A 27,037-nucleotide genomic window follows, 5' to 3' on the forward strand; every position below is an offset into this window, starting at 1 on the left:
CGGCCCAGGCGGGGAAGCAGCGACTGTTCCGAGATGGGAACGAGCTCCCGGGTTGGTGTTTGTGCCACGTGTTATCACCCGCGGCTGCTTTGAGATCCTGGAACTGGGAATGTCGTGATTTGTAATCCAGCGGGGATTTAGGGGGTAAACAGAGATCCCGGAGTTGGGAATGTCATGACTTGTAATCAGGTGTGGATTTAGGGCATAAGCAAGGATCTTGGAGTTGGGAATGCCAGGATTTGTAATCCAGCATGGATTTAGGGGGTAAACAGAGATCCCGGAGTTGGGAATGTCGTGGTTTGTAATCCAGCATGGATTCAGGGGATAAGCAAGGATCACGGAGTTGGGAATGTCGTGATTTGTAATCCAGCATGGATTTAGGGGATAAGCAAAGATTCTGGAGTTGGGAATGCCAGGACTTGTAATCAGGTGTGGATTTAGGGGGTAAACAAAGATCCTGGAGTTGGGAATGTTGTGATTTGTAATCTGGTGTGGATTTAGAGGATAAACAGGTTCAGCTTCACGTCACAGAGGGTGGTGATTGAAATTCCACCTGGGATGATCCCAGTGATGCCCAGGCCGGGCTTCGGGGAGCAGCGGAGCCCGGCAGGAATCGGAGGTGCCGAACACCCTGAAAACTGGGAAGTGCCGGGTTTTGTGGCCCCGGCGCAGAGAGCGGAGGGAGCGGAGGAAAGTGGCTTAGAGAGCTCGGCCTGGCCGTGTCCCAACCCCGCTCCCGAAAGCCGCTGGAATTCCGCCAGATTCCCTCCCGGGGCTCCTCCGGCGCCGCTCCCGTGACCGTCACGTGCGGCCGGAGCGGGACGGGGCCGCACCGGGTGCCCCATTCCCGCAGCATCCCGGGCTGGATGGCCGGGAGCCGCCGGGTCCGGCCGCCGTCTGGGATGAGCCAGGGATGGCATCGCCCGAATAACCCCCGGGATCACCTCCCCTTATCCCTTTTCCCTGTTTTTTGGGGATTTGCAGACAGCAAGCTGCTGGGGAGCTGGTGACCAAGCTGGATCCCCTCTCCTTATCCCTTTTCCCTGTTTTTGGGGGATTTGCAGACGCCAGCAGGCTGCTGGGGAGCCGACGGCGGAGCTACGGGACGCTGCAGCCGGATCCATCCCACATGGTAGGGCTGGGGGATTCTCCGTGGGGAGGAAGGCTTGGGACAGGGGTTTTCCACCCTCAGAGGTGTTGATTGTCACCTGACCGGGGTTAAATCCCGCCGGGAAGCTCAAGAATTTTATCAGTTTGGGGTTTAGTGGCTGATAATGCTAATTTTAGTTGATTTTATCACCGAGGACCTTTCTGGATTTGGGGTTTAATGGCTGATGATGTTAATTTTAGTTGAATTTCTGACCAAGGGCCTGTCTGGATTTGGAGTTTAATGTCTGATAATGTTAATTTTAGTTGAGCCTGTCTGGATTTGGGGTTGAATGGCAATAATGTTGAGTTGCTGTCTCGCCAGGCAGGCCCAGGTGAGCCTCTCTTGCAGGAGGTGTCCGGGTACCAGAGCCGCCCGTGGCGGGTGCTCCTGTGCCACGTGGGCTCCGTCCTCACCGCGGGGCTGCTCCTGCTGCTGTTCCACTGGAAGCCCAGCCTGGAAGTGCAGGCCAAGTGCAGACCCTGTGCCCTGGGCCAGGCCGACTGGGTCATCATCAGGGTGAGTCCTGGGGGGCCTGGGGCTCCTTCCAACCTTCTCTGTGCTGGGGGCCTGTGGAGCTGGGCTTGGGCTCCCAGCAGGGTCCTGGGAAGGGTCCTTGCTGCTGGTCACCCTCTCCATGGCTGGCATCTCCTTCCATCAAGGAACCCCAACTTCCATCAAGGTGCCCCAGCACCAAATTATTCCAGGAATTTTTAATTATTAAATTATTCTGATTATTATTATTATAGTAATAATTATCATCATCAAGGAACCCTCAACTTCCATCAAGGTGCCCCAGCACCAAATTGTTCCAGGAATTTTTTATTATTAAATAATTATTATTATTATCATCGTATTTTCATCGTTATTTATTAAAATATGTATATATAAAAATATTCTCATCATATTACCATTATATTTTATATTACTATCAGTATTATGTAAGGCATAAATATATATGAGTATGTTATTTATAACATATTTATTATATATTTATTGTAGCATATTGATTATATAACATAATCATTATTTTTTTAATAATAATAATTATATTATCCCATTAGTCCAGGAATAACTCTTATTCCTAAAATCACTTTGCGCTTTTCCCTTCCCCGCCAGCCAACCAGGCCTGGAATTTCTCTTCATTATCCCCCAAACCCACCCTTCCATCCCCCAAGATGGGTAGCCGGGGCCTCCCTGCCTTCCCGAGGCTCTGGGCTGAGCAGGGAGCTCCCGGCGTCCATCCCAGACCATCCCTGTGTTCCAGGACCGCTTCGGGCAGTGCTTCACCTGCAGGGTGCTGCTGGAGCCGCTGGGCGAGGGCAGGTGAGCTGGGCTCCTGTTCCCACGGGGTCCAGGGGGTTTGAGGGAGGGCTGACCCTCAAGCTCCCATTCCTGTGGGGTCCAGGGGGTTTGAGGGGGGACTGACCCTCAAGCTCCCATTCCTGTGGGGTCCAGGGGGTTTGAGGGGGGACTGACCCTCGGGCTCCCATTCCTGTGGGGTCCAGGGGGTTTGAGAGGGGACTGACCCTCAGGCTCCCATTCCTGTGGGATCCAGGGGGTTTGAGAGGGGACTGACCCTCGGGCTCCCATTCCTGTGGGATCCAGGGGGTTTGAGAGGGGACTGACCCTCAAGCTCCCATTCCTGTGGGATCCAGGGGGTTTGAGGGAGAGCTGACCCTCAGGCTCCCATTCCTGTGGGATCCAGGGGGTTTGAGGGGGGACTGACCCTCGGGCTCCCATTCCTGTGGGATCCAGGGGGTTTGAGAGGGGACTGACCCTCGGGCTCCCATTCCTGTGGGCTCCAGGGGTTTGAGAGTGGACGACCCCCAAGCTCCCATTCCTGTGTGGATCCAGGGGGTTTGAGGGAGGGCTGACCCTCGGGCTCCCATTCCTGTGGGATCCAGGGGGTTTGAGAGGGGACTGACCCTCGGGCTCCCATTCCTGTGGGATCCGGGGGGTTTGAGGGAGGGCTGACCCTCAGGCTCCCATTCCTGTGGGATCCAGGGGGTTTGAGGGGGGACTGACCCTCGGGCTCCCATTCCTGTGGGATCCAGGGGGTTTGAGGGGACTGACCCTCAAGCTCCCATTCCTGTGGGATCCAGGGGGTTTGAGGGAGAGCTGACCCTCGGGCTCCCATTCCTGTGGGATCCAGGGGGTTTGAGGGAGAGCTGACCCTCGGGCTCCCATTCCTGTGGGATCCAGGGGGTTTGAGAGGGACTGACCCTCGGGCTCCCATTCCTGTGGGATCCAGGGGCTCTGAGGGAGAGCTGACCCTCGGGCTCCCATTCCTGTGGGATCCTGGGGCTCTGAGGGAGAGCTGACCCTTGGTTCCCCGGCCAGCCTGGAGCAGCCCCCCGGGGCGCGGCCGGAGGAGCGGCGGAGCAGCGTCGCCGTCGGAGTGTCGGACGAGGAGGAGAGCCGGGACACCCTCCGGCTCCACGAGAACGAGGAGGTGATGCCCGGGACCTTCCCGCCCCCGGGAACCCTCTCCCTTCCCATGGGCCGCCCTCGTGCCCCACCGACACCTTCTCTTTTCCGTCCCCGTGGGCTCAGAAGAACGTCCTGAGGTATTACCTGTTCCAGGGGATGCGCTACGTGTGGCTGGAGCGGCGGCAGACGTTCTGCAGGGTCAGGTATTCCCCGGCCCTGCCCCTCTCCACTCTCTCCTCGCCCCCTCAGCTCCCTCAAAACCCTCCTGGACACCCTGGGAGCCACAGCACTGCTCGGGATTGTCCCTCCTGAAGCCCATCCCGTGGTGTGGGTCCCTCCCCCTGGCTGTCGGTGCCTCTCCGGGCACAGGGAACCGGACGGAGCAGTTTGGCAGCTCCGGATGCTCCCGACTCTCCCAACTGTGCCCCTTTGTTGGCTTTCCTTGGCACTCACGAGCTGCTGCAGAGGCCAAGGAACACAACACTCTCCCTTTTCCAAAGGCAGTTTTTAGTGTTCCCAAGGACTTGGCCGTGGTGTTTGTTCCGCTGTTCCCGCTGATTTTGACTCTGTCTCTCCGTTTTTCCTTCCCCTGGCACTTCCCAGTGTCCTGGATGAGGGTTGGACCTGTGCAGATCTCCACCTCTCCCAGCCTGGGCTGGACCAACAGGACCACAGCACCAGGTGGGGATCCCTGTGGGTTGCACAGGGAGCACACGTGGCTTTTCCAGGAGCAGAAAATCCTGGAGCCTGGGTTTTCCTTGCGTTCAGACCTCCAAACCCCGGGCTGGCGGGTGGGATGGAACTCCTGGGCTTGGCTTCTCCACGTAACCAAGCTCCCATGGAGGTGTGGGCAGCAGGGGGGACCCGAGAGGTGGAAATGCTGCTTCTCCCAAGGGTGGATTTCCTTCCCTCTCCTTCTCTCTTCCCAGGAGGAAGATCTATGGCCCGAACCTCATCGAGGTGCCCGTCAAGTCCTACGCGAGGCTGCTGGTGGAGGAGGTGGGTGTCCATGGGCTGAGCTTCCACGGGTTTTCTCAGGGCAGATCATTCCCTGGCTCCACATCCCTCACTCCAAGTGCTTTTTGGGCCCTTGGGAAGGGAGGAGAGGGCTTTGGGAGAAGGCAGAGCTGGCACAGCCGTGGAGGGGACCCGTCCTGACTTGGACAGGAGCACCCCCAGGTAGTTGTGGAGGTGGCTGAGCATCCTCAGGAGCACCATCCATGAGGAAAACTGGGGAGGGTGGAGGGTTTATGGGACATCAGCTGGTCTATCCCCAGCACCAAGGAAGGGCCAGCTTCTCCATGGGAGCTGTTGTTCCTCAAGGAGCCTGGAGGTCTCATGATGGGCTGGAAGAAGCTCTCCTACCTCCCAGGAGGGAGGAAGGTCTCCCTTCCTCAAAAGGAGCCTGGAGGTCTCCTGATATCTGGAGGAAGGTCTCAGGATGGGCTGGAGGAAGCTTTTTCCCCACCCCAAGGAACCTGACACTGGGCTGGAGGAAGCTCTCCCTGCTCCCAAGGAGCCTGGATGTGTCATGAGGATCTGGGGAAGCTTTTCCCCCTCCCAGGAGCCTGGAGATCTCACACTGGGCTGGAGGAAGGTCTTGCACCTCCCAGGAGCCTGGAGGTCTCACAGTGGGCTGGAGGAAGGTCTCCCCTCCTCAAGGAGCCTGGAGGTCTCATGATGGCCTGGAGGAAGCTTCTTTTCTTCCCCCAAGGAGCCTGGAGGTCTCACAGTGGGCTGGAAGAAGTTCTCTCCTCTTCCCAAAGCTTCTCCTTCCCCTTGTTGCAGGTGCTCAATCCCTTCTACATCTTCCAAGTGTTCAGCATCGTGCTGTGGGTGTGTGATGCCTATTACTACTACGCCGCCTGCATCTTCCTCATCTCCACCATCTCCTTGGGCTTGTCCCTCTACGAGACCAGGAAGGTTGGTGGGATTATTTGGGATGAGCATCTCTCTGAAACGGCCCATTTTTTGCTGCCCTTTGACCTCTGTGCTGGTGTCAAGCTCCCCCTGAGCCCAGCTGGGTGAGGACAACCTGCAATCCAATGGCAGGATGGCTTTCCTTGTCCTTCGTCCCTGATCCCGAGCCTTTGAGACCAGTTCCAGGGATGCTTTGCTGTGCTTTTTGGGCATCCTCGGGTGTTTTTAACTTCTCCCTCCCTGTCTCCCAGCAAAGCACCACGCTGCAGGCCGTGGCCAGGATGTCGGTGGGCGTCCGAGTGCGTCGGCGCGGCGGAGGTGAGGGCGGCACTCCGGCGTGGAACTCTTTGGGATGGCCTCGGGGTGCCATGCCTGAGCACGACCACGCTGTCTTCCAGAGGAGACGGTGGTGAGCTCGGTGGAGCTGGTGCCAGGGGACTGCATCAGCATTCCCGGGGACGGGCTGCTGGTGCCCTGCGACGCCGCGCTGCTGACGGGCGAGTGCATGGTCAATGAGAGCATGCTGACGGGTGAGAGCCTCCGTCCCTGGCATTCCCGGGGCATTTTGGGGGAGAGGATGAGCCTCGTGTCTCAGTGACCCTACGGCAGCCCCTTCCCATCCGGGCTGGCCGGATCCTGCCTTGCCCAGGCTGACAGAGCTCCATTATTCCCAGGGGAGAGTGTGCCGGTGATGAAGACGCCACTGCCGGCCGGGGCGCAGGCGGCCGGGGCCGTGTACTCCCCGGAGGAGCACCGGAGGCACACCCTGTTCTGTGGGACACACGTCATCCAGGCCAAGGCCTACGTGGGGGGGGAAGTGCTGGCCGTGGTGACCCGCACAGGTGATGGACTGGGGAGGAACACTGGGATGGATCCGCACCCTTGGGAGCACATGGTGACCCCCCGGCCCTTCCCACAGGGTTCTGCACGGCCAAGGGGGATCTCATCGGCTCCATCCTCTACCCCAAACCCGTCAGCTTCAAGTTCTACAAGGATGCCGTGAAGTTCGTCCTGTTCCTCGCCGTCCTGGGTAGGTCTGAGCACGGGGACACCACAGGGAGCATCCAAACTCCTCTGGAAGGTTGAACCCCCTCCCTCAGCTTTGCTCGGTAACTCTTCTCCCTCCGGCACAGCTTTCGTCGGCACCTTGTACAGCATCCTCATCCTGGTTAGGAACCAGGTAGGGCCGGTGGGGCTGGAGGATACCCCGGGGTCCACGGGGACCGTCAGGATGAGGGATGGCCACCCCTGTCCCTGCTGCCCTGCCAGGTGCCCGTGGGGCAGATCATCATCCGCGCCCTGGACCTGGTGACCGTCATCGTGCCGCCGGCGCTGCCGGCCGCCATGACCGTGGGCACCATCTACGCCCAGAACAGGCTGAAGAAACAGGGAATCTTCTGCATCAGCCCCCCCCGGATCAACCTGTGTGGGAAGATCCGCCTGGTTTGCTTCGACAAGGTGAGCAGGGCGGGCCGGGGGCACCATTCCCGGGGGAGGGATCTCCGGGACACCGCAGGCTCTCCCCGCAGACGGGAACGCTGACAGAGGAAGGGCTGGACGTGTGGGGGGTGGTGCCCCTGGAGAACAACCGGTTCCTGCCCGTCGTCCACGAGCCGCGGTGCCTCCCGGCCGGGCCCCTGCTCCACGCCCTGGCCTCCTGCCACAGCCTGTCCCTGCTGCGGGCACAGCTCGTCGGGGACCCCGTGGACCTCAAAATGTTGGAATCCACCGGCTGGGTAAGCCAGGAGGGGGGGATGCAAAGGGGGAGGAGGCGGGAATCCCGCTCTGCCAGGACAGGGGTGTTCAGACCCCCCGTGAGGTTGGGGGGGCTTTGCCATCCCAGCCCCTGCCTCGGTTGCAGCGCCTGGAGATGATGGAGGAGGAGGAGGGGGAGCTCCCGGCCTTCCAGCAGTTTGGGATGAAGGTCTTGGCTGTGGTGAAACCTCCCCCTGAGGAAGAGCAGCCCCAGGACAGGGTAATCCCGTGGAGCAGAGCGGCTCCAGCGCCCCAGACCACTGGGTCTGCTCCTCACAGCCCTGGAGAGGTTCCTCTGGGAGAGATTCCTCCTGGAGAGGTTCCTCCTGGAGAGGTTCCTCCTGGCCCGACATTCCCTCTCCTCTGCAGAAGCACCAGTCACCCCTGGGGATCCTCCGGCGTTTCCCTTTCTCCTCCTCCTTCCAGAGGATGAGTGTCCTGGTGAAACTCCCCGGAGAAGCCACAGCCCACGTGTACGTCAAGGGCGCCCCGGAGATGGTGGCCAGTCTGTGCAGGAAGGAAACTGGTGTGTACTGGGATGTTGGGGGTCACCAGTCCCGCTGCTGCATCATCTGTATCCCTGCAGGGAACTGTCCTCAGGGATACTGGGGGGCACTTCCCAGAGGCACAGAGCTTTGGATTAGCTCCAGCCACGTGTGGGGAAGAAAACAGGAAGATGGAAGACCGGGAATGGGGCTGGGGGCTGGATGAGCACCCAAAGCCCTTTGGAAGCTCGAGCCCCGTCTCCCCTCTCCTGGTCTCGGGGTTCCTTCAGGAGCTCTTCTGGCCTCGCTTTTCCAGTGCCCCTGGATTTCTCCCAGATGCTCCGACACTACACCACGGATGGTTTCCGGGTCTTGGGTCTGGCTGGCAAAGCCCTGGGCACGGTGGCCACCTTCGAGGAGGCCCTGCAGCTGCCCAGGTTGGTGCCCAGCCCTGTTCTCTCTCTTTACACCTCGTTTGCTCCAAGCATTTCCAAGGATGTCTTGCTGCCCTGCAGCCTGCAGGGAATTAGACCCTAATCCACACGAAGGGAATTCCTGGCTGCCTCCCAGAGGGATTTTTAGCTGTTCATACCCACGGCTCCTCTGTGCCTGGTGGTGGTGCTGAAGGGCTCGTTGTGTCCCACCAGGGACTCCGTGGAGAGCAGCCTGAGCTTCCTGGGATTCCTGGTCATGAAGAACGTCCTCAAGCCGGAGTCTGCGCCCGTGATCCAGCTCCTGAGGAACGCCAACATCCGGCCTGTCATGGTGACAGGTGATCCCAGGGAATGGGGACACGGAGTCGGGAAGGGATGGGACATGGACAGTCCTTGGTGTTGGGCAAGGGGTGAAGGGGTTTCCTGCCAGAAATCCATGGCCTGGAGCAGCTGTGGGGGCACAGCAAGGACTCCTGGACGCTGGGTTGGTGTATCCCTGCCCTTGGAATGCTCACAGGGCTGACGGGCTCAGGCTGGGGAAGGTTTCTGTGTGGAAAAGCTCCTGGTTTTGCTCTCCATCACCCAAATGTGGATATCTTGCAAACACCCCACATTTCATGGATCATGGGGGGGAACAGAGTTAACTCCAGGTGTTCTGCAGCCAGGAAAGCAGGATTTGAATCTGCTTTCCTTTGGAGTGGGGAAAACACGAGGGTTTGGAGTTGTCCCCCGAAACACAGGGAGGCGAAGGGACCGCGGAGAGGGGACGCTGCGGGTCGGAGCTGCTCCTGCTGGCCTGGAGCCCCCAAAAGCCCATTCCCTGTCCTCCCCCCGTTCCTGGCAGGGGACAACATGCTGACGGCGCTGAACGTGGCCCGCGGCTGCCGCATGGTGGAGCCCCGGGAGCGGCTCATCTTCGTCTCGGCCTCCCCGCCCGGGCACGGCAAACCCGCCGCGCTCCGGTTCCTGCCGGCCGAGGATTCCCAGGGCGAGGAGCAGCCCCAGGTGAGACCCCACGGCACGGTTTGGGGGTTCCTCGAGCCCAGAGTGCCCAGTCACCCACTTCTGCACAGAATCCCAGGGGGATTTCGGTTGGGAAGGACCTTGAAGCTCGTCCCATGTCCCCGAGGGAAGGGACACCTTCCACTATCCCAGGTGGCTCCAACCTGGCCTTGGACACTTCCAGGGATCCAGGAGCAGCCACAGCTTCTCTGGGCACCCTGTGCCAGGGCCTCTCCACCCTCACAGCCAGGAATTCCTTCCTTATTTCTAAGAAATGGAGTCTCTCAAGTCCAGCTCTCCCCGCAGTCAAGGGAATCCCAGGATGAGTTGGGTTGGAAAAAACCTTAAGGCTCATCCCGTTCCACCCCCTGCCATGGGCAGGGACACCTTCCACTAGCCCAGGTTGCTCCAAGTCCTGTCCAGCCTGGTCTTGGACACTTCAGGGATGGGAAGTGGTTTTCCAGCATTGTTATGCCTCAAGGCAGTTAAGGATGTGATCCTGCCCCTCATTAAATGCCCCTTTCAGGAGAAGTTAAGCTGCTCTTGTCTCTTCCTGGGAACACATCAGGCTGGAAGGGATGTTCCAAAAATCCTCCTTGTGGATGCTTCCAGGCCCTGCTCCAGGCTTGCCATGAAGGGCTCAACCAAACAAGCTTTTTATCCCAAATATCCCCCATTTCTGTGCCTGGAAATACAACGTGCTCCTGTCTCCCTGGGAGCACATCAGGCTGGAGCTGAGGCTCCAAACCTGCTCCTCGTGGATGCTGCCAGGTCCTGCTCCAGGCTTGGCACCAAGAGCTCCATCAAACAAGCTTTTTATCCCAAATACCCCCTTTTATATCCCTGGAGTTGGGCTTTAGGGACAGCTGCTCCCCCTCCTGCCCTGAGGAGGCTGCTCAGCCCGTTATCCCAGGGCTCTGCAGGGACTGGAAGGAGAACAAGGAGCTGTTTTCCTTGGCAGGGCCTGGAGCAGCGGGATGGCTCCTCCCCCCCTCCCCAGCCCTGCCACTTGGCCCTCAATGGAAAATCCTTCCAGGTGGTTTGTGAGCACTTTGCCGACCTGCTGCCCAGGGTGAGTCCCAGGGGAACCCTCTGGCAGGGCTGGGACCTCTGGAGAGGTTGTGAACCCACCAGCTGGGTTGGGGAATCCTTTGCTGAGGTTGGGAGGCCCTCCATGGGGGTTGGGGAACCCTCTGGTGGGGTTGGGGATGCTCCAGCAAGGTTGGGGTACCCTGTGGTGACGATGGGGAGTCCTCCATCGAGGTTGGGGAACCTTTTGGTGGGTTTGGGGAACCCTCCATTGAGGTTGGAGAACCCTTTGGTGGGGTTGGGGGATCCTTTGAGGAGGTTGGGGAATGCTCTGATGAGGTTGGGAACCCTCTGGCAGGGTTGGGGAACCCTCCAGTGAGGTTGGGGACCCTTTTGGGGAGCTTGGGGACCCTTTTGGGGAGGTTGGGGGAGTCTCCAGCAAGATTGAGAGATCCTTTGGTGGGGTTGGGAGTCCTCTGGTGAGGTTGGGGGATCCTCCAGCAAGGTTGGGGTGTTGTCCATCAAGGCTGGGGGATCGTTTGGTGAGGTTGGAGATCCTCCAGTGAGGTTGGGGAATCCTTTGGTGGGGTTGGGAGCCCTCTGGTGAGGTTGGGGAACCCTCTGGCAAAGCAGGGGGACCCTCTGATGGAGTTGAGGGACCCTCCAACAAGGGAATTGGGTTGGGAACCCTCCATTGAGCTTGGGAAACCCTTTGGTGAGGTTGGGGATGCTCTGGTGGGGTTGGGGACTCTAAATCAAGGCTGACCTCCCTGGGCTTTCCCAGTGTGGCCTCACAGCTCCAAAACAAAATTCCCTGAGAGTGTTTTTGTGGCCTGTGTGAGATTCCCTGCGCCCTCCGAGCATCTCCTGGGCACACAGGGGTGGGGGTGTGAGATTCCCTGTGCCCCTGAGCTCCCCCTGGGCACAGGGCTGGGGGTGCTCTGGGATGGACACGGGCTCTCCCGTCCCTGGCAGATCCTGCTCCGAGCCACCGTGTTCGCCCGCATGTTGCCCGAGCAGAAGACTCAGCTGGTGTGCAGCCTGCAGGAGCTCAAGTGAGGCCCGGGGGGTGGGGGGCAGGGGTTAGTCGTGGAATTATGGGATGGGTCAGGTTGGAAGCCATCCAATCCCGTGGGCAGGGACACCTTCCACAATCCCGGGTTGCTCCAACCTGGCCTTGGACACTCCCCGGGCTGGGACAGCCACGGCTCCCCTGGGCAGATCCTGGGGTTTTCCCCCTGCCGAGGGTGTTGGTTCCCTGGGCAGATCCTGGGGGTTTTCCCCCTGCTGAGGGTGTTGGTTCCCTGTGCAGCTACTGCGTGGGGATGTGCGGGGACGGGGCCAACGACTGCGGGGCGCTGCGGGCGGCCGACGTGGGCATCTCGCTGTCCGAGGCCGAGGCGTCGGTGGCATCGCCCTTCACGTCCCGCGTGGCCAACATCGAGTGTGTGCCCAGGGTGATCCGGTGAGCTCGGGGGGAACGGCCACGGGAGAGCTCCTCTGGCCCTCGGGGGGATGGTCGGGAGCAGGGTGTGGCTGGGGGTGAGGGGAGACCTCGCTGCAGTTCCAGGGAACAGGAGGGGCAGGCCCTGAACTCTGCTCTATGGGGACAGGGACAGCACCCAGGGAATGGCCTGGAGCTGGGGCAGGGCAGGCTCAGGGTGGGTGTCAGGAACTCTGGCCCACATGTACGTGGTGAAGGACCTTGTCCCGGTGAGTGCCAGCTTGGGACCATGGCTGGCACCGTTCCAGGCAGGTTGGGGTGGGAAGGATGGCACTGGGAGGTGCCAGCCAAGATCAGGTCTCCCATTTCATGTGTTCCTCATGCTGCTGGTTTTTGGGTGGGTCTGCAGTGACTAAATGTGTCCTCCCTTGGAGGAATGTGGCAGGTGGAGGTAGGAGATGCCACCTTTTGTTGGAGCGGGGCAGGTGCTGGATCTCTCCTGCAGAACTTTGGTCTGGTGTGACACGAGGCTGTGCCAGGGAGGGTCAGGTGGGACATCAGGAAAAGGTTCTTCCCCCAGAGGGTGGTTGGCACTGACCAGGCTCCCCAGGGCAGTGCCACGGCCCCAAGGCTGCCAGAGCTCCAGGAGGGTTTGCACAATGCTCTGAGGGACAGGGGGGGATTGTTGGGGTGTCTGGGCAGGGCCAGGGGTTGGATCCGTGATCCCTGGGGGTCCCTTCCAGCTCAGGACGTTCTGTGTGAATCTCTCCCTGCAGGGAGGGCAGGTGCTCCCTGGTCACCTCCTTTGGTGTGTTCAAGTACATGGCCCTGTACAGCCTCGTGCAGTTCGTGTCCGTGCTGCTGCTCTACACGGTGAGTCCCAAATTCCCGCCCTGCCCCGGCCACCCCTTCCCTGCTGCCTCTGGACCTGGCCCTGCTCAAGGCCCTCGGGGCTCTTCTCCTCCCCAGCTCAACACCAACCTGAGCGACTTCCAGTTCCTGTTCTTCGACCTGGTGATCACCACCACGGTGGCCGTGCTGATGGGCCGCACGGGCCCCGCCCGCGCGCTGGGCCTGGCGCGGCCCCCGGGCACCCTCATCAGCGCCCTGGTGCTGGGCAGCCTCCTGCTGCAGACAGCCCTGCTCATCACTGTGCAGGTCCTCAGCTACTTCATCACCGTCTCGCAGAGCTGGTGAGGCCCCAGACCCCGGGAGGGAGGAGCTGTGGAGGTTGGACAGGAGCTTTGAGGTCGAGTCCGCCCGTGCTCGCCACTGAACCGTGTCCCCGCGTGCCACAGCCGCACGGGTTTGGAGCCCCTCCAGGGGTGGGGACTGCACCACTACCCTGGGCAACCCCTCCCAAAGCTTTACAACCCTTTCTGTGAAGGGATTTTTCCTGATATCCAATCTAAACCTCCCCTTCCTTAGGGATGGGAACGATGTGGAGGAGCCCTGGTGCTTGTCCACCACCACCACGTTCACCACTAAACCGTGTCCTCAGGTGCCACATCCCAACATTTTCTGAACACTTCCAAGGATAGTGACTCCACCACCACCCTGGGCAGCCTCTTCCAAAGCTTTACACCCTTTCTGTGAAGGGATTTTTCCTGATATCCAATCTAAACTTCCCCTTCCTTAGGGATGGGAAGGACATGGAGGTTGTGATGGAGCCCTGGTACTCGTCCACCACCACCACGTTCACCATTAACCCAAGTGCCACATCCAGACATTTTTTGAACACTCCCAGTGATGGTGACTCCACCAGTGTGCTGGACAGCCTGTGACAGTGCTTTAGAATTCCTTTCTGTGAAGGAATTCTTCCTGGTATCCCATGCCTTCATGTGGGTTTGGTGATGGGAATGGCACACAGGTTGTGATGGAGTCCAGGTACTTGTTCTGGCTTTGGGATCCAGGATACCTCCAGCTGTCTGGCAGCAGACATGGAATTACAGAATGTCCTGAGCTGGAAGGGACCCCCAGGGATCATCAGTCCAGCTCCTGGCCCTGCCCAGACACCCCAACATTCCCCTCCTGTCCCTCAGAGCATTGTCCAAACCCTCCTGGAGCTCTGGCAGCCTTGGGGCCATGGCACTGCCCTGGGAGCCTGGTCAGTGCCAACCACCCTCTGGGGAAAGAACCTTTTCCTGAGATCCAACCTGACCCTGCCCTGACACAGCTCCAGCCGTTCCCTGGGTCCTGTCAGCAGGGAGAGGAGCTCAGGACCCGCCCCTCCCCATCCCCTCCCAAGGCAGAATGTGGAAAACCAGGAGTCACATTGAGACCCTCTTCTCCCCTTCCCCTCTTCCGTCCCCCCCGGCTCAGGTTCGTCCCCCTGAACAGCACAGTGACAGCCCCCCAGAACCTGCCCAACTACGAGAACACCGTCCTGTTCTGCGTCAGCGGCTTCCAGTACCTCATCCTGGCCGTGGCCATGTCCAAGGGATACCCCTTCCGGGAGCCCCTCTACACCAACGGTGAGGGTGGGGCTGCCACGGGGGCACAGAGACCCCCCAGCCCTCCTCCTCCTCCTTCTCCTCCTCTTCCTCCTCCTCCTCCTTCTCCTCCTCCTCCTCCTCACCCTCTCCCCTCTCGCCCTCAGTGCTCTTCCTGCTCGTCCTCGTCCTGCTCTTTGGCCTCATGATCTGGTTGACGCTCTACCCGTTGGGCTTCCCCAAAACCCTCCTGAAGCTCCACGGCATCGAGGACCTGAACTTCAAGCTGCTGCTGCTGGGAATCGCCGCCCTCAACTTCTTCGCCGCCTTCGTGCTGGAGGTGGGGCCGGGTGGGACGGGAGGGGCCGGGGGACCTTCAGGGGCTCCTCCAGGGGGGACAGGGCTCCCCTCACCGTCAGCTCCACCCTCTCCTGAGGAACATCCTCCCCAAAGCTGTTTTCCCACCTGTCTCTGCCCCAGACCGCCCTGGACCATGGCCTGCTCCGCTGCTGCCGCAGGATACGCCGGAAAAAAGCCTCTAAGAAGCTCTTCAAGAGGCTGGAGAAGGAGCTGAGCCAGCAGCAGCCGGGCTGGCCCCCCCTCAACGAACCCCTCTTTGCCACCCCCAGGATGGCCATGGCCCTGAGATAGCGGGCGCGGGGCCCTCCCGTGCCACCCTCAGACGATGGCCTTTATTTATTGATCCCGGGAAAAGGAGGGATGCGGCGGGCGGGATCCCGCGGGACACCCTCGGCACAGCAGCTCTGGGACCACGGTCGTGGTGGTCCCGCAGGGAGGAGGTGGTGAAGGAGAAGCGGGAGAAGATCCAGAGGAAGAGGAGGAACCGGCGGGGCTCTTCCTCCAGGGTTTCTCCCGCTCCTGCGCCAGGCACCGGGGCCGTTCCGCAGCGGAATTCCACCTCCCTCGTCCTCTCCTGGCTGCCCAAACTGAGCTCCATGACCTCTTTCCAGCTGGAATTTCCTAGAAAATAATAATTATGGCTGGAAAACTGCAGGTGGCCTGGCCAAGACTCCAAAACTCACTCCGAGGAAACGCCGCAGACGGAGGTGCCGCATCCCAAAAACAGAGGAGGGTCCCTGATCTTCTCCTGGCGAGGGCACCCCCCGGACCTCGTGTCCATGTCACTGTGACTCCCCTCCATGGCCCTCCCTAGATGTGTAGGAAGTTTACAGTCCCCATTCCCAGCTTGCCAAGGATGCTGCTCCATCCTGGGGACCGACCTCGGGCCCCTTTCCCGCTTGGAATGCTCCCGCAGGGCACTTCTGCTTCCGGCTGGGACCTTTGTAGCATTAAAAAAACCCCAGATCTCTTTATTTTTTAACTCCGATGCCTCGAGGTGTAAAAGCCGTGGGGAAGGCGAAGGTGCCAATTCCAGGTTCTGGACGGCGCCGATTCCGGATTCCGGACGGTGCAGTCGCGGGTGTTGTCTAATAAATTAACACTATTTTCTTGACTCCTTCCTTGTGCTGCCTGGGGATGGATGCAGGATGGCATCCGTGGCACGGGGCAGTTTCCATGGAATATGGGAGCAGGGCAGAGGTTTTGGGGTCACCTCATTCCCCGACCTGGCTGGAAGACACTCCGATGCTCGAAAGCAGGGAGCGGAGCCAGGGATGACACCGCTGGGATTCCAGCAGCCCAAACTGAGCTAAGTAGCCTCTTTCCAGCTGGAATTTCTTAGAAAATAATAACCATTGCTGGAAAAACCCAGGTGGCCTGACCGGGACTCTCAGACCTCGCTCCTGCAGCCAAGGAAAAGCCGGTGGACGGAGCCGCCGCATCCCGAGGTGGGAAGAGCTGATCCCCAGGGAGGGGGATGTGCTGCCTGCATCCCCCTCCCAGGCTTTTCCAGCTGCCTGCGAGCCTGGCTCTCGGATCAGAGGCTGGTTCTTGCGGGAACTTGTCTCCATGGAAAGTCTCTCCCCCTCCGAGCGCCGGCGGCCTCTCTGCCCTCCGGGAGCTGGGGATTAGGTCAGGAAATGAGGCACAAGCAGAGGTAAGAGGTTTCCTGAAATCCCAGCCAAGGCTGGAGTTATTAAACCAGACTTTCCCGAGCCTAAAAAAAACCTCCCCACACACAAATCTCGGAGAATTCTGCCTGTTCTTGGCGGTTTGCAAAGCAAAGGCACCCAGGACTCCTCTTCCCCCTGGAATTTCCACACTCCCCTCGGGGTGTTTGGCTTGGCTGGATTCTGAGGGTGTTCCCGGCCCCAGGGGGGTTATAAAGTCCATTTAATTATTAACAGGCAACTCCTGCCCTTGGATAAAGGTTACCAGGACTGGGATGAGGATAATGCTGGATTTGGGGGCCGGGAGCAGCTGTGTTTGGAGTCATTTGATGGTTTTATCCATCCTTCAACCTGGAAAACCAGGCTCGGGAGGAGATGGGAGCTCTTTTAAACCCTGTCTGCTGCTTATCCTGCTCTGCAAATCCACGTGTTCCTGGTTTTGGGAGCAGTCAGCCCCTCTCCTGGCTGCACGACCCCGTGTGAGCCGGGTGGAATCCCGTCCCGTGGATAAAAATCGCGGCTCCTCATCCCCATTCCCATCTCCAGAGTCGTTTTCCCTCCATCCCAGCACCCTCTGTTTGCTCCCTGTTGGTTTTACTCCTAAAATCCGCAGGTTTTCATCCCGCAGCTCTGGGCTCTGTGTCACCTCCAGGCTCGGGGGGTTTTGGGGATCATCCCAAGCCCTGCCGGGACGCAGCCGGTATTCCGTGTCCTCTGGAAAGCCGCCAGCAATCCAGGGAAAAGGGGGCCCCACGGGCAGCAGTGCTGGCTCCCCCCCCCCCACACCCAGGGCTGCACGTCCTCAGCCTGGGTGGGAAAAGGGGAATTTTGCCTTTTCCCCCCTCCGTCCTGGGATAAAACTTTAAATCCCCCGGGATCGCAGCATCCTCTGCCCCGGGGGAAGGTGGAGTACTAATGTCAGTGGATCAGGAGGGGGGACGGGGGCCCAGCAGCCCAAATTTTGGGGTGTATTTGACTTTTCCCAAAAGCTGACGAGATGATCCAACAATTCCCTGCCCTGATCCTTGGATCTGCCCCTCCAGCAGCACGAATCCCAGCCCGATCCGTGCCGGTGCTGCACGGAATCCTTCTCCCTCCTTGCTCTTAAATGGGTTTAAAATTCATCCAACCGGGAAAAAACCCCAAGAAACAGCAAAACCCCAACTGCCCCGATGCCCTTCGCATGGAGAAGCTCTCACTGGTTATTATTTGGAATTATTATCCCGGTTTTTCCCCTCCCAGGCAGCAGCGGGAGCAGGAAGGGGCCGGCCCAGGTGTGGCTTTAGGACCCAGCGGATCCCCCATGTTGGAGGTAGGAGGTTTTTTTGGGTTTTTTGTGGTTTTTTTTAACTCTCATTTCCAGAGTTTTTGGAAAGCAGAGAGAAGAGACCGAGGCGGTGGGAAAGGGTAGAGCCGTCACCAACTGGTAAGGACCAGGCGGGAGAGACTCCCCCATTCCCAGGAATTCTGGGGACCCCCCCCCCCCAGCAGCAAAGGGGGCTAAATCCCCTTTCCTGGGGCTTTCCAAAATCACCTTAGAACCTCCATGGGTTGGGGCAGCTCGGAAAAGCTGCTTTGAACTCTTTAATCCCAGAAAACCAAACCCCACTCGATTTTTGGGGTGCTGAAGGAACGGCAGCCGCGGGGGGGGGACCAATTTCAGAGGCCTGACAGTTGTTGGAGGAGATTTTTTAACCACTTCCAGAAAGTCTAAAAATATCCTAAAGCTGAAAACCTTCAGCCTAAACCTGAAGGAAGCCGAGGTGGGGTTTTTTTCCACCCTGGAAAGAGACTCTAGAAAGGGCTCTTTGATTGTTTCTGTGGATTTGGGGGGACGGGACCCCGAGGAAAAAGTGAGGTGTGAAAACGGGGATGGGGGCACCGAGTTTTGTACCTTTGAGCGAGGGCCAAAAAAAATGGGAATCCTTTTATATTCCCTTTGTTCTCCCACTCTCTGGCAACTGGAGAGCTAGGGAGGAAAAAAAAAAAGAAAAGAAAGGAAAATGGGGAAAAAAAAGAAAAGCAGCTGGGGGAGGGGGGGAGGCTGGGGGAAGGTGGGGTTTAGCAGAATGAAAGGGACTGTGCTGTTCTTTCTCTGGGGTTGATTGTTCCCAGATGTGGAGTTGCAAAAACATCTGGCGCGGTTGGAGCCGCCGGACCCCTGCACGGAGTGTTGGGAAAGAGGGAATCTCGGGTCCCATCCTGGAAAAGGCAAAGGTGGGGAAGGAGAAGGAGGAGGAGGAGGAGGGTGGAGGTGGCTCCGTGCCCTCCTTGGTGGCTTTGGGGTGTCCCGGCGGTGCCGGTGCCACTCCGGGGGCTCCGGCGGGAGCAGACCTTGGAATCGCCGTCGGGGGAGACGTGACCCGTCTGTCCCCGTCCCGCGGCCAAAGGGGCCGAGCTCGGGCCAAGAGCTCCGTGTCTGGGGGGAATCCCAGGAACTGGAGCTCAGGAGAAGCTCTGCAGGCTGGTCTGGGGGGTAAGGGGAGGTCGCTCCCGAGCTGTGGGGCCGGGTCCTTGGGAATGGGGGGAGGACAGAGTGGGATGACTCCAGAAGTGAAAATTCATCCATCTATCCATCCATCCATCCATCCATCCAAGCACCCAGCAGCTTTGCCCCAGGCTCTCCTGGTGCGATACAGGCTCTGGATCGGGGGGGATTTGGGGTGGAAAAACAGAGGTTGCTCCCGAGCTGTGGGGCCAGGTCCTTGGAACGGTGGGAGGATGGTGTGTGATGGCTCTGGAGGAAATCCCAGATGGATGGGAATCCCTCCATCCATCAGTCATCCATCCATCATCCATCTGTCCATCCAAACACCCAGCAGCCTTGCCCCAGGCTCTCCTGATGGGATATAGACACTGGATCGGGGTGTTTTGGAGCCACAGGATGTCGGTGCTGGAATCCCATGGAATTCTGACACCTGGAGAAGCAGCCAAGGCCAGGATGGGCACCTCCAGCCCCTCTGGGTCCCCCCTGGCCAGGCCCCAGCCCCTGTCCCACAGCCAAGCTCTACCAGCAGCCCCAACACCCGGCAGAGCCTCCGGAGCCGCGCTGATCCTGCTCATCCGCCCACAATCCCCGTTATCCCGGGACACATTTAGCCCTGGCTAAATCCATGTCTGGGCCTTCCCGGGCCGTGGGAAGCAGTGGGGACACGCAGGGCCCTGAGTGCCACCGAGGGCACCCTGGGGTGGGGATGGGGGGCCGGGGGTGCTGCCCTTGGCACCCTCAGGGCTGGGCTCAGCCACCTCGGCCCGGCTCAGGTTGGGAACGACCCCAGGAGTGTCCCAAAGCTGGGAAGGGTCTGGAGTCACTTGGTAACACCTCCGGGGCCTTGAGGATCCTGGAGGGGATGTGGGGCTGGGAGGGTGAGCTGGGGGTGGGGTAGGGGCAGGACGTGGTGGCCACGAGGTGCTGGGCCTTGGTCACAGGGACAATACAGGCCCTGCAAGGGCTCTGGTGGCCCTGGGGACACGGGGACCAGGAGGGGCAACACTCCAGGTCTGGGGCAGGATGGATCCCTGGGAGGTGCTGCACTTTGGGGATGGGGCAGGATGGGACCCCAGAAGATGCTGCTCTTGGTTGCTCTTGAGGCCGTGGTGACCAGAGGGGTTTTTTGGGAGATGTCTCTGGTTTTGGGTCAGGACCTGGTCCCTGAAGGTGCCTTTGGTGCCCCTGGGGACGTGATGACCAGAACATGCAGCTCTGGCAGCAGGACAGGTCACTGGAAGGAGCTTTGGTGACGGTGAGGACACAGTGGCAGGAAGGTTTTTTGGGAGACAGCTCCAGGTTTGGGGCAGGACATGATCCCTGGGAGCTGCTGGGCCTCGGTGGGGGGGCAGGATGTGGTCCCGTGGTGCTGGTGAGGACTTGGTGGCCAGGAGGGTTTTTTTGGGAGACAGCTCTGGGTTTGGGGCAGGATGCAGGTTTGGTGTCCCTGGAAGGTGCTGGACTGTGGTGACAGTGAGGACACGGGGGCAGGAAGGGTTTGTGGGAGAGAATTGTTGGTCTCTGGAATGTGCCAGCTTGGGGATGGTCAGGATGGGATCCCTGGAATGTGCCAGCCTGGAGATGGTCAGGATGGAATCTCTGGAATGTGCCACCCTCATGATGGTTGGGATGGGATCCCTGGAAGGTCCCACACTCCACTGATGGTCAGGATGGGATCCCTGGAATGTGCCCCACTGGTGATGGTCAGGATGGGACCCCTGGAAGCTGATGGTGCCTCCATTCCCACAGACCCCCCTTCCAGTGTGCCAGGGCTGGAGCCTCATTCCCCCCAGGATCTGGGATGGTTTTGGGGAGAGTTTCTCTTTTCCCTTCAGTTTTCCCCCTGGCTCTGGCTCGGGATGAGGGGCAGGGCTGCTGGCATTCCTGCCATCCCAGCTCATCCCAGCCTTGCCCCATCTTCCTGCCAGGAAAAGCAGACTTGGAAAACTCCAGGGAAGCAGGAGCGCCCACGGCTGCCAAACCCCAGCCTCTGCACGGGATTTTCCTTCAAATCCCTATTTTCCCTAAAATCCCTATTTTCCCCCTCAATTCTCTGCATCCCTTTGGATTGAGGGGCTGCATTCCCAGCAGGGAACCCCCAGAACGAGCCCTTTCCCAAGGAATTGGGTTGGAAATCCCAGGAGAGGAGCCCCAAAGCTCCCCTCCGGGCTCTGTTGTCCCCGGGAGGTCCAACCCTCTCCTCCCCCATCCCGGCCTTTCCCATCCCCGTCCTGCCTCCGGGTATTCCAGGGCTTGGTCCTCGCGAATCCCTCGGGGGAGGGGGGGGGGGGGAGCCCCGCCTGCCTTTTTGGGGGAAAATTTCTCAATTTCGGAGGGTTTGGGGAGGGTTTTTTTTTTTTGGAGCCAATTCCCGGGGGCATCTCCGTGTGTGGGGGCTGGGAATGGGGGGTTCCCTGGGCCCCTCCCCCGCTCCCTCGGCATTCCCTCTCTTCCCAGACTCCTCCGGCTGCTCCTCCGTCATTCCAGCAGGATGAGAGGGACGGGGCTCTTCGTGCTGTGCCTGCCAGGTGAGAGGCCCCTCCCCAGGGCCACTTCAATTATCCCAATCCCGTTTTCCAGCTCCACAGCTCCGTTTTTACCATCCAGCCCCTCATTTCTGAACTCAGACGTATCTTAGAGGGGCCAAACCTTCATTTTTAGGGTCTAAACCCTCATTTTTAGGATCTAAATCCCTCTTTTAGAGCTAAAACCCTCATTTTTTAGATCCCAAAGCCTCAGTTTTAGGTCCCAAATCCTCATTTTTTAAGCCGAAAGCTTTGATTCTCTTGTTGAAAACCTTGTTTTTAGGGTCTAAACCCTCATTTTTAGGGTCTAAATCCTGCTTTTAGAGCTAAACCCCTTATTTTTAGGTCCCAAAGTCTCATTTTTAGAATCTAAACCGCACTCTTAGAGCTAAAAACCTTATTTTTCGATCCCGCATCCTCATTTTTGGAGTCCAAAGCTTTGATTCTCTTGTTGAAAACCTTGTTTTTAGGGTCTAAACCCTCATTTTTAGGGTCTAAAGCCCAGTTTCAGAGCTAACCCCCTTATTTTTAGGTCCCACATCCTCATTTTTGGAGTCTGAACTCCATTTTTAGAGCTAAAACACTTATTTCTAGGTCCCAAAGCCTCATTTTTACACCCCAAATTTTCATTTTTGGAGTCCAAAGTTTGACTCTTTTGTTGAAAACCTTGCTTTCAGGGTCTAACCCCTCATTTTTAGGATCTAAATCCCTCTTTTAGAGCTAAACCCCTCATTTTTAGGTCCCAAAGCCTCAGTTTTAGGTCCCAAATCCTCATTTTTGAAGCTGAAAGCTTTGATTGTCTTGTTGAAAACCTTGTTTTTTGGGTCTAAACCCTCATTTTTAGGGTCTAAACCTCACTTTTAGATCTAAACCCCTTATTTTTAGGTCCCAAAACTTCATTTTTGGGTCTAAACTCCACTTTTAGAGCTAACCCCCTTATATTTAGGTCTCAAAGCCTCGTTTTTAGGTCCCAAATCCCCATTTTTGGAGTCCAAAGCTTTGATTTTGTAATTGAAAACCTCATTATTAGGGTCAAACCCCCACTTTTAGGGTCTATACCCCTTCTTTCATATCCCAAAGCCTCATTTGTAGGGTCTAAACCCCAGTTTTAGGGCTAAACCCCTTATTTTTAGGTCCCAAATGCTCATTTCTGGAGTCCAAAGCTTTGATTCTGTGGTTGAAAACCTCGTTTTTAGGGTAAAAACCTTCATTTTTAAGCCTTAAACCCCCTTTTTGAGGCCCAAAAGCACCGCTCGGAGGCCCAAAGTCTTGGTTTCGAAGGTCCAAAGCTGCAGATTTAGAGGCCAAATCTTTATTTCTGGAGCCAAATGCTCGGTTTTTTGGCCCAAAGCCTCATTTTTAGCTCCCAGAGTCCCGTTTTGGGGACCAAAGCCTCCTTTGGAGCCTCCAAAAATCCATTTTTTAGGCTGCAAAGGGTGAAGTTTTTGGTCCCAAAGCACCCTTGGAGGGAGGTGTCACCACCCCCAGTGGGACAGGCAGGGCTTGTCCCCATTATTCCCTCAAATCAACCCAAAATTCCCGATATTTAGGCTGGGAATGGCTCAGATTTGGGGTCATGAGGGGTCTGGCACCTCTTGCTCTGGGGACACGAAGGTGGCACAAAATTGGCACTTCAGGGCTGGGATAAAATCCAGGAAAATGAGATTTATAACCCCCTGGGAGGGCTGGGAAAGGCGGGATGGAAACAGGGAGGGAGAGGACAGAGCCTGGAGCCTGGAAAACTTCGGGGGAAACAACGGCCAGGGACACATGGAAAACATTCCAGGGCAAGGGAAGGGGGGGAAGGGGAGAGAAATCCCATCATTCCCAGCTCAGGGATGCTCCTGGCACCAGGCTGGGAATGATCCCTGTGTCCAGGGATGGATCCCTGCAATCCATGGGGATGGGGATGATCCCTGTGTCCAGGGATGGGTCTGATCCCTGTGTCCAGGGATGGGTCTGATCCCTGTGTCCAGGGATGGATCCCTGCCATCCATAGGGATGGGGATGATCTCTGTGTCCAGGGATGGGTCTGATCCCTGTGTCCAGGGATGGATCCCTGCAATCCATGGGAATGGGGATGGGAATGATCTGATCCGCCCTCCGAACATTCTGATCCCTTCAACTCATCCAGGCTGGATTTTGATCCCTGTTTTCCCCCTGGATCCATGTCAGGGGGAGCTCCCAGCGGGATGCAGGGGGTACCATCCTTGTCGGGACCATCCCCGGGGTCCCTGGGTGCTGGACCCTTCTCCGGGATTGCAGATCCATGGGATCAGCCCCAGCTGGATAACGCTGGGAAACCCCAGGCTGCTGCTGCTCCCTCATCCAGGAGCAGCCCCTTCCCTCTTCCCGGGGACACAGAGGGCAGAGGGATGGGATTTTGGGAACCCCAGTCCCTGGCTGGGGTGTCCGTGCCCCGGTGACCCCCCGTGTCCCGCAGTGCTGCTGGTGCAGGGCCAGTACAGCCGCTTTGAGGGCATCACCTACCCCGAGCCCGTCCAGTACTCCCAGTACGACCAGCAGGCAGGTGAGAGCTCCCACAACTGGGAATGCTTCTTTTCCCCTTCATTTCCTGCTTCCTCTGGCCGAACACCCACCACTCTTGTCCCTCTTTTCCCTCCAGCACCCTCTGCTCCATCCCTTTTCTCCTGCCCCTTGAATTCCCAACACATGACACTCTCCCCTCTCCTCCCCCTCCTCTCCCCTCCCTCGTGCTGCCAATTATTTATTAAACCTTCATCAATTATCCACTAAACCTTCATTAATCTCCAAACCCCACCTGCTGGATGCTCCCAGTTCATCCCTGGGATGTCCAGAAGTGTTTTCCCATCGCTCCCACCCAAATTTTCGGGAGCTCTTTGCCCAGCCCCGGCCTGGCTGGGCTGAGTTTGCTCCCTAGACCCCCCCCTCAGCCTCTGGTTTCCTTTTGTTCCCCAGAAATCCAGGATTACTACGACTACCATGGTGAGTGACCCCCGGGGGTGCCGGGGGGGGGTGGGATGGGGCGGGAATTTGGGGGGATGCCCCCGCTCTGCATCTGTCCCTGCAGATGTCACCCCCCGTGCCCCCGAGGAGCAGTTCCGGTACCAATCCCAGCAGCAATCCCAGCAGGAAACTGTGCCGGCCCCGACCCCAGGTGGGTGACAACCTCTCCAGGTAGGTAACAGTCCCCAAGATGGGTGACAACCCCCCAAGGTGGGTGACAGACCCCGAGGTGGGTGACAGACCCTCCAGGGGGGTGACAACCCCTTCGGGTGGGTGACAGTCTCCTCATGTGGGTGACAACCCTCTGAGGAGTGTGATAAGCCCCCAAGGGGGGTGACAACCCCCCCAGGTGGGTGACAATCCCCCAAGGTGGGTGACAGCCCTCCAGGATGGGTGACAGACCCTCCAGGGTGGGTGACAGCTCCCCAAGGTGGGTGACAACCCCCCTGGCCCCCTCAATCCCAGGGCTGAGGGGTCTCCCCCCCCTCTGCTCCCCCATCCCAGTTCTGCTCCCCCTGGGTGCCCACAGCGGGACACTCCAGCCCTAAAATCCAGGGAAAGGACAGGGAGATCCTTTTACTCCAGCCCTAAACTCCAGGGAAAGGACAGGGAGATCCTTTTACTCCAGCCCTAAACTCCAGGGAAAGGGCGGGGAGATCCTTTTCCCCATCCCTAAACTTCCCCCTCCTTTCCCTCCTCAGCCGCCGCCCCCGAGACCGAGCCCACGGAGCCGGGACCGCTGGGTGAGTGTCGATCCCGGGGGGGCTCATCCTGCCTTTGATCCCTCTGGAGCCGGGATGTGTCGAGCCGGGGGGCAGGGGGGAGGCGTTCGGGCCCCTCTGCGGGAATTCCCAGCGCGTTTTCCCGCAGACTGCCGGGAGGAGCAGTATCCCTGCACGCGGCTCTACTCGGTGCACAAGCCGTGCAAGCAGTGCCTGAACGAGATCTGCTTCTACAGGTGAGCGGGAAACCCTTCCCGAGCCTCCCAAAAAGCTTGGGAATCCCCCCTGCTTTTCCCGACCCCCCCCCTTCTATGGCTTTTCTCCCGTTCCCGATCCAGCCTCCGCCGGGTTTACGTCATCAACAAGGAGATTTGTGTCCGCACCGTGTGCGCCCACGAGGAGCTGCTGCGAGGTGAGGGATCCAAAGGGTGGGGAGGGATCGGAATCCAAAGGGAATTATATCCAAAGGGAATAATTCCCCAGGAATTATCGGGAAAAATCCCCCCGGCCAAACCGAGCTGCTCCAGCGACTCCCGCGGAATGGGCCAGGCTCTGCTGGGGGGTTTGGGAGCAGGGATGGGGATGGATCCTCCCCCCCAGGGGATGAGATGCGGATTTGGGGATGGGAATGGGGATGGGGATGGATCCCCCTCCGCCAGAGAATGAGCTGTGGATTTTGGGATGAAGATGGGGATGGGGATGGGGATGGGGATGGGGATGGGGATGGGGATGGGGATGGGGATGGGGATGGGAATGGGGATGGGGATGGGAATGGATCCCCCTCTCCCACAGGATGAGCTGTGGATTTTGGGATGAGGATGGGCATGGGCATGGGGATGGATTCTCCTCATCCATGGGATGAACTGGGGATTTTGGGATGGGGATGGATCCCCCTCCCCCATGGGATAAACTGTGTTTCTTGGGATGGGGATGGGGATGGGGATGGGGATGGGGATTGGATTGGGGATGGGGATGGGGATGGGGATGGGGATGGGGATTGGGATGGGGATGGGGATGGGGATGGGGATGGGGATTGGGATGGGGATGGGGATTGGGATGGGGATGAGGATGGGGATGGGGATTGGGATAGGGATTGGGATGGGGATGGGGATGGATCCCCTCCCCCGGGACGAGCCGTTGCCACTCTCTGCCCGTCCCTGAGCGTGGGCCCCTATTTTGGGGGCTGCCCCCACCCATCCTCCTGCCGTTCCCATCCCCACCGGGAGGGTGGGTTTCTCGCCTCTCCTCCCCTCTTTCCCGGCGTTCCCGGCTGATCCCGGTGTTCTCCCGCAGCTGACCTGTGCCGGGACAAGTTCTCCAAGTGCGGGGTGATGGCCACGAGCGGGCTCTGCGCGGCCGTGGGCGCGTCCTGCGCCCGCAGCTGCGGGGGCTGCTGAGCCGGGACCCCCTTCCCGACCCCATCCCGCCCATCCCGGCCCCGCTCCCGGCCCGCCGCGGGGCTCCGCAACCCGGGAAAGGCACGGAAGGAGCCTTTTCCCACCGTTTTTTTGTGCGCGGAAAGAATTAAACCCAAAATAAAAACAGGGAAAAAAAGGGGGGGAGGGGGAGGGATTTATTGTTTTTATGACTTTCTTTTGTCGTTTTGGAAAAGGGGGGGCTCGGCCCCGAGTTTTCTACAGAGAGAATCCCACACCGACCGCGGCTCCCGGCTCGTTCTTTGGGGAGGATTCCCGGTTTTCCAGGGGGTTTCCCAAGGATTTGAGCGATTCCCGGCCCTGCCCGGGGGAGGGAGGGCTGCGAGGGGCGGGTTTGGGGGGGCTTTAGTTTGGGGGGGTCTTATAGAAAATGTTCAGTACAGGCGTGTTTGGGGTAAATTTGGGGAGTTACAGTCAATAAAGGGGGGGGTGTAAAATGGTTATTTTGGGGTGGTTTGGGGGGATGTGGAGCAGTGGGGAGGTAATTTAGGGGAGTTTGATTTGGGGGGTCTTAATTTGGGGGATTCTTATAGAGGAAAGCAGAAGATAAACAATTTTAGGGTAAATCCTGAGAGTTACAGACAATAAAGGGGATTTCGGGGGGTGTAAAGTGGTTATTTTGGGGTGGTTTGGGGGGATGTGGAGCAGTGGGGAGGTGATTGGGGGGGGTCTTAATTTGGGGGATTCTTGTAGAGAAAAGCACAGGATAAACGATTTTTGGGTAAATTCTGGGAGTTCTGGACAATTAAAGGGTTTCAGGTGGTGTA

General features: G+C 58.7%; 2 protein-coding genes across 9 annotated transcripts in view; both read left to right on the plus strand.

The window, feature by feature from the left end:
- Window positions 1-15,555, plus strand: part of ATP13A2 (ATPase cation transporting 13A2) — a 16,962-nt gene extending 1,407 nt beyond the window's left edge. Inside the window, exons 1-29 of one of the 7 annotated variants that reach the window (XM_027711344.2) lie at window positions 1-51; window positions 1,065-1,132; window positions 1,472-1,666; window positions 2,415-2,473; window positions 3,491-3,602; window positions 3,707-3,783; window positions 4,184-4,261; window positions 4,510-4,579; window positions 5,369-5,503; window positions 5,752-5,818; window positions 5,899-6,030; window positions 6,175-6,342; window positions 6,420-6,530; window positions 6,634-6,680; window positions 6,770-6,958; window positions 7,030-7,236; window positions 7,362-7,475; window positions 7,625-7,781; window positions 8,057-8,177; window positions 8,388-8,512; window positions 9,019-9,179; window positions 10,138-10,248; window positions 11,181-11,260; window positions 11,518-11,670; window positions 12,426-12,522; window positions 12,619-12,842; window positions 13,972-14,123; window positions 14,249-14,421; window positions 14,562-15,555. The exon at window positions 1-51 is cut by the window's left edge and continues 635 nt beyond it. In XM_027711344.2, the coding sequence (XP_027567145.2) occupies window positions 1-51; window positions 1,065-1,132; window positions 1,472-1,666; window positions 2,415-2,473; window positions 3,491-3,602; window positions 3,707-3,783; window positions 4,184-4,261; window positions 4,510-4,579; window positions 5,369-5,503; window positions 5,752-5,818; window positions 5,899-6,030; window positions 6,175-6,342; window positions 6,420-6,530; window positions 6,634-6,680; window positions 6,770-6,958; window positions 7,030-7,236; window positions 7,362-7,475; window positions 7,625-7,781; window positions 8,057-8,177; window positions 8,388-8,512; window positions 9,019-9,179; window positions 10,138-10,248; window positions 11,181-11,260; window positions 11,518-11,670; window positions 12,426-12,522; window positions 12,619-12,842; window positions 13,972-14,123; window positions 14,249-14,421; window positions 14,562-14,732 (3,605 nt within the window). In that variant the 3' untranslated portion in view covers window positions 14,733-15,555. Of the gene's footprint in view, window positions 52-1,064; window positions 1,133-1,471; window positions 1,667-2,414; window positions 2,474-3,490; window positions 3,603-3,703; window positions 3,784-4,183; window positions 4,262-4,509; window positions 4,580-5,368; window positions 5,504-5,751; window positions 5,819-5,898; window positions 6,031-6,174; window positions 6,343-6,419; window positions 6,531-6,633; window positions 6,681-6,769; window positions 6,959-7,029; window positions 7,237-7,361; window positions 7,476-7,624; window positions 7,782-8,056; window positions 8,178-8,387; window positions 8,513-9,018; window positions 9,180-10,137; window positions 10,249-11,180; window positions 11,261-11,517; window positions 11,671-12,425; window positions 12,523-12,618; window positions 12,843-13,971; window positions 14,124-14,248; window positions 14,422-14,561 lie in introns of all 7 variants that reach the window. The other 6 variants (XM_039385595.1, XM_027711346.2, XM_027711343.2 and 3 more) reach the window with 6 other exon arrangements.
- Window positions 15,556-15,962: 407 nt separating this feature from the next.
- On the plus strand, window positions 15,963-26,491 carry MFAP2 (microfibril associated protein 2). Of its 2 annotated transcripts, XM_039385589.1 has the most exons (11): window positions 15,963-16,098; window positions 17,354-17,423; window positions 18,227-18,328; window positions 21,057-21,127; window positions 23,568-23,654; window positions 24,065-24,091; window positions 24,177-24,263; window positions 24,814-24,855; window positions 24,983-25,070; window positions 25,173-25,246; window positions 26,128-26,491. In XM_039385589.1, exons 4-11 carry the CDS (start codon window positions 21,091-21,093, stop codon window positions 26,229-26,231), a joined length of 546 nt encoding a protein of 181 aa, XP_039241523.1. In that variant the 5' UTR covers window positions 15,963-16,098; window positions 17,354-17,423; window positions 18,227-18,328; window positions 21,057-21,090; the 3' UTR covers window positions 26,232-26,491. The 2 variants fall into 2 exon arrangements, with proteins under 2 accessions (XP_039241523.1, XP_039241524.1); XM_039385590.1 differs by lacking the exons at window positions 15,963-16,098; window positions 17,354-17,423; window positions 18,227-18,328 and adding an exon at window positions 19,614-19,854.
- Window positions 26,492-27,037: the final 546 nt, after the last annotated feature.

The sequence above is a fragment of the Pipra filicauda genome, unplaced genomic scaffold (assembly GCF_003945595.2).
Source record: "Pipra filicauda isolate LSUMZ 115617 unplaced genomic scaffold, ASM394559v2 scaffold421_size600610_pilon, whole genome shotgun sequence".
NCBI lineage: Eukaryota > Metazoa > Chordata > Aves > Passeriformes > Pipridae > Pipra > Pipra filicauda.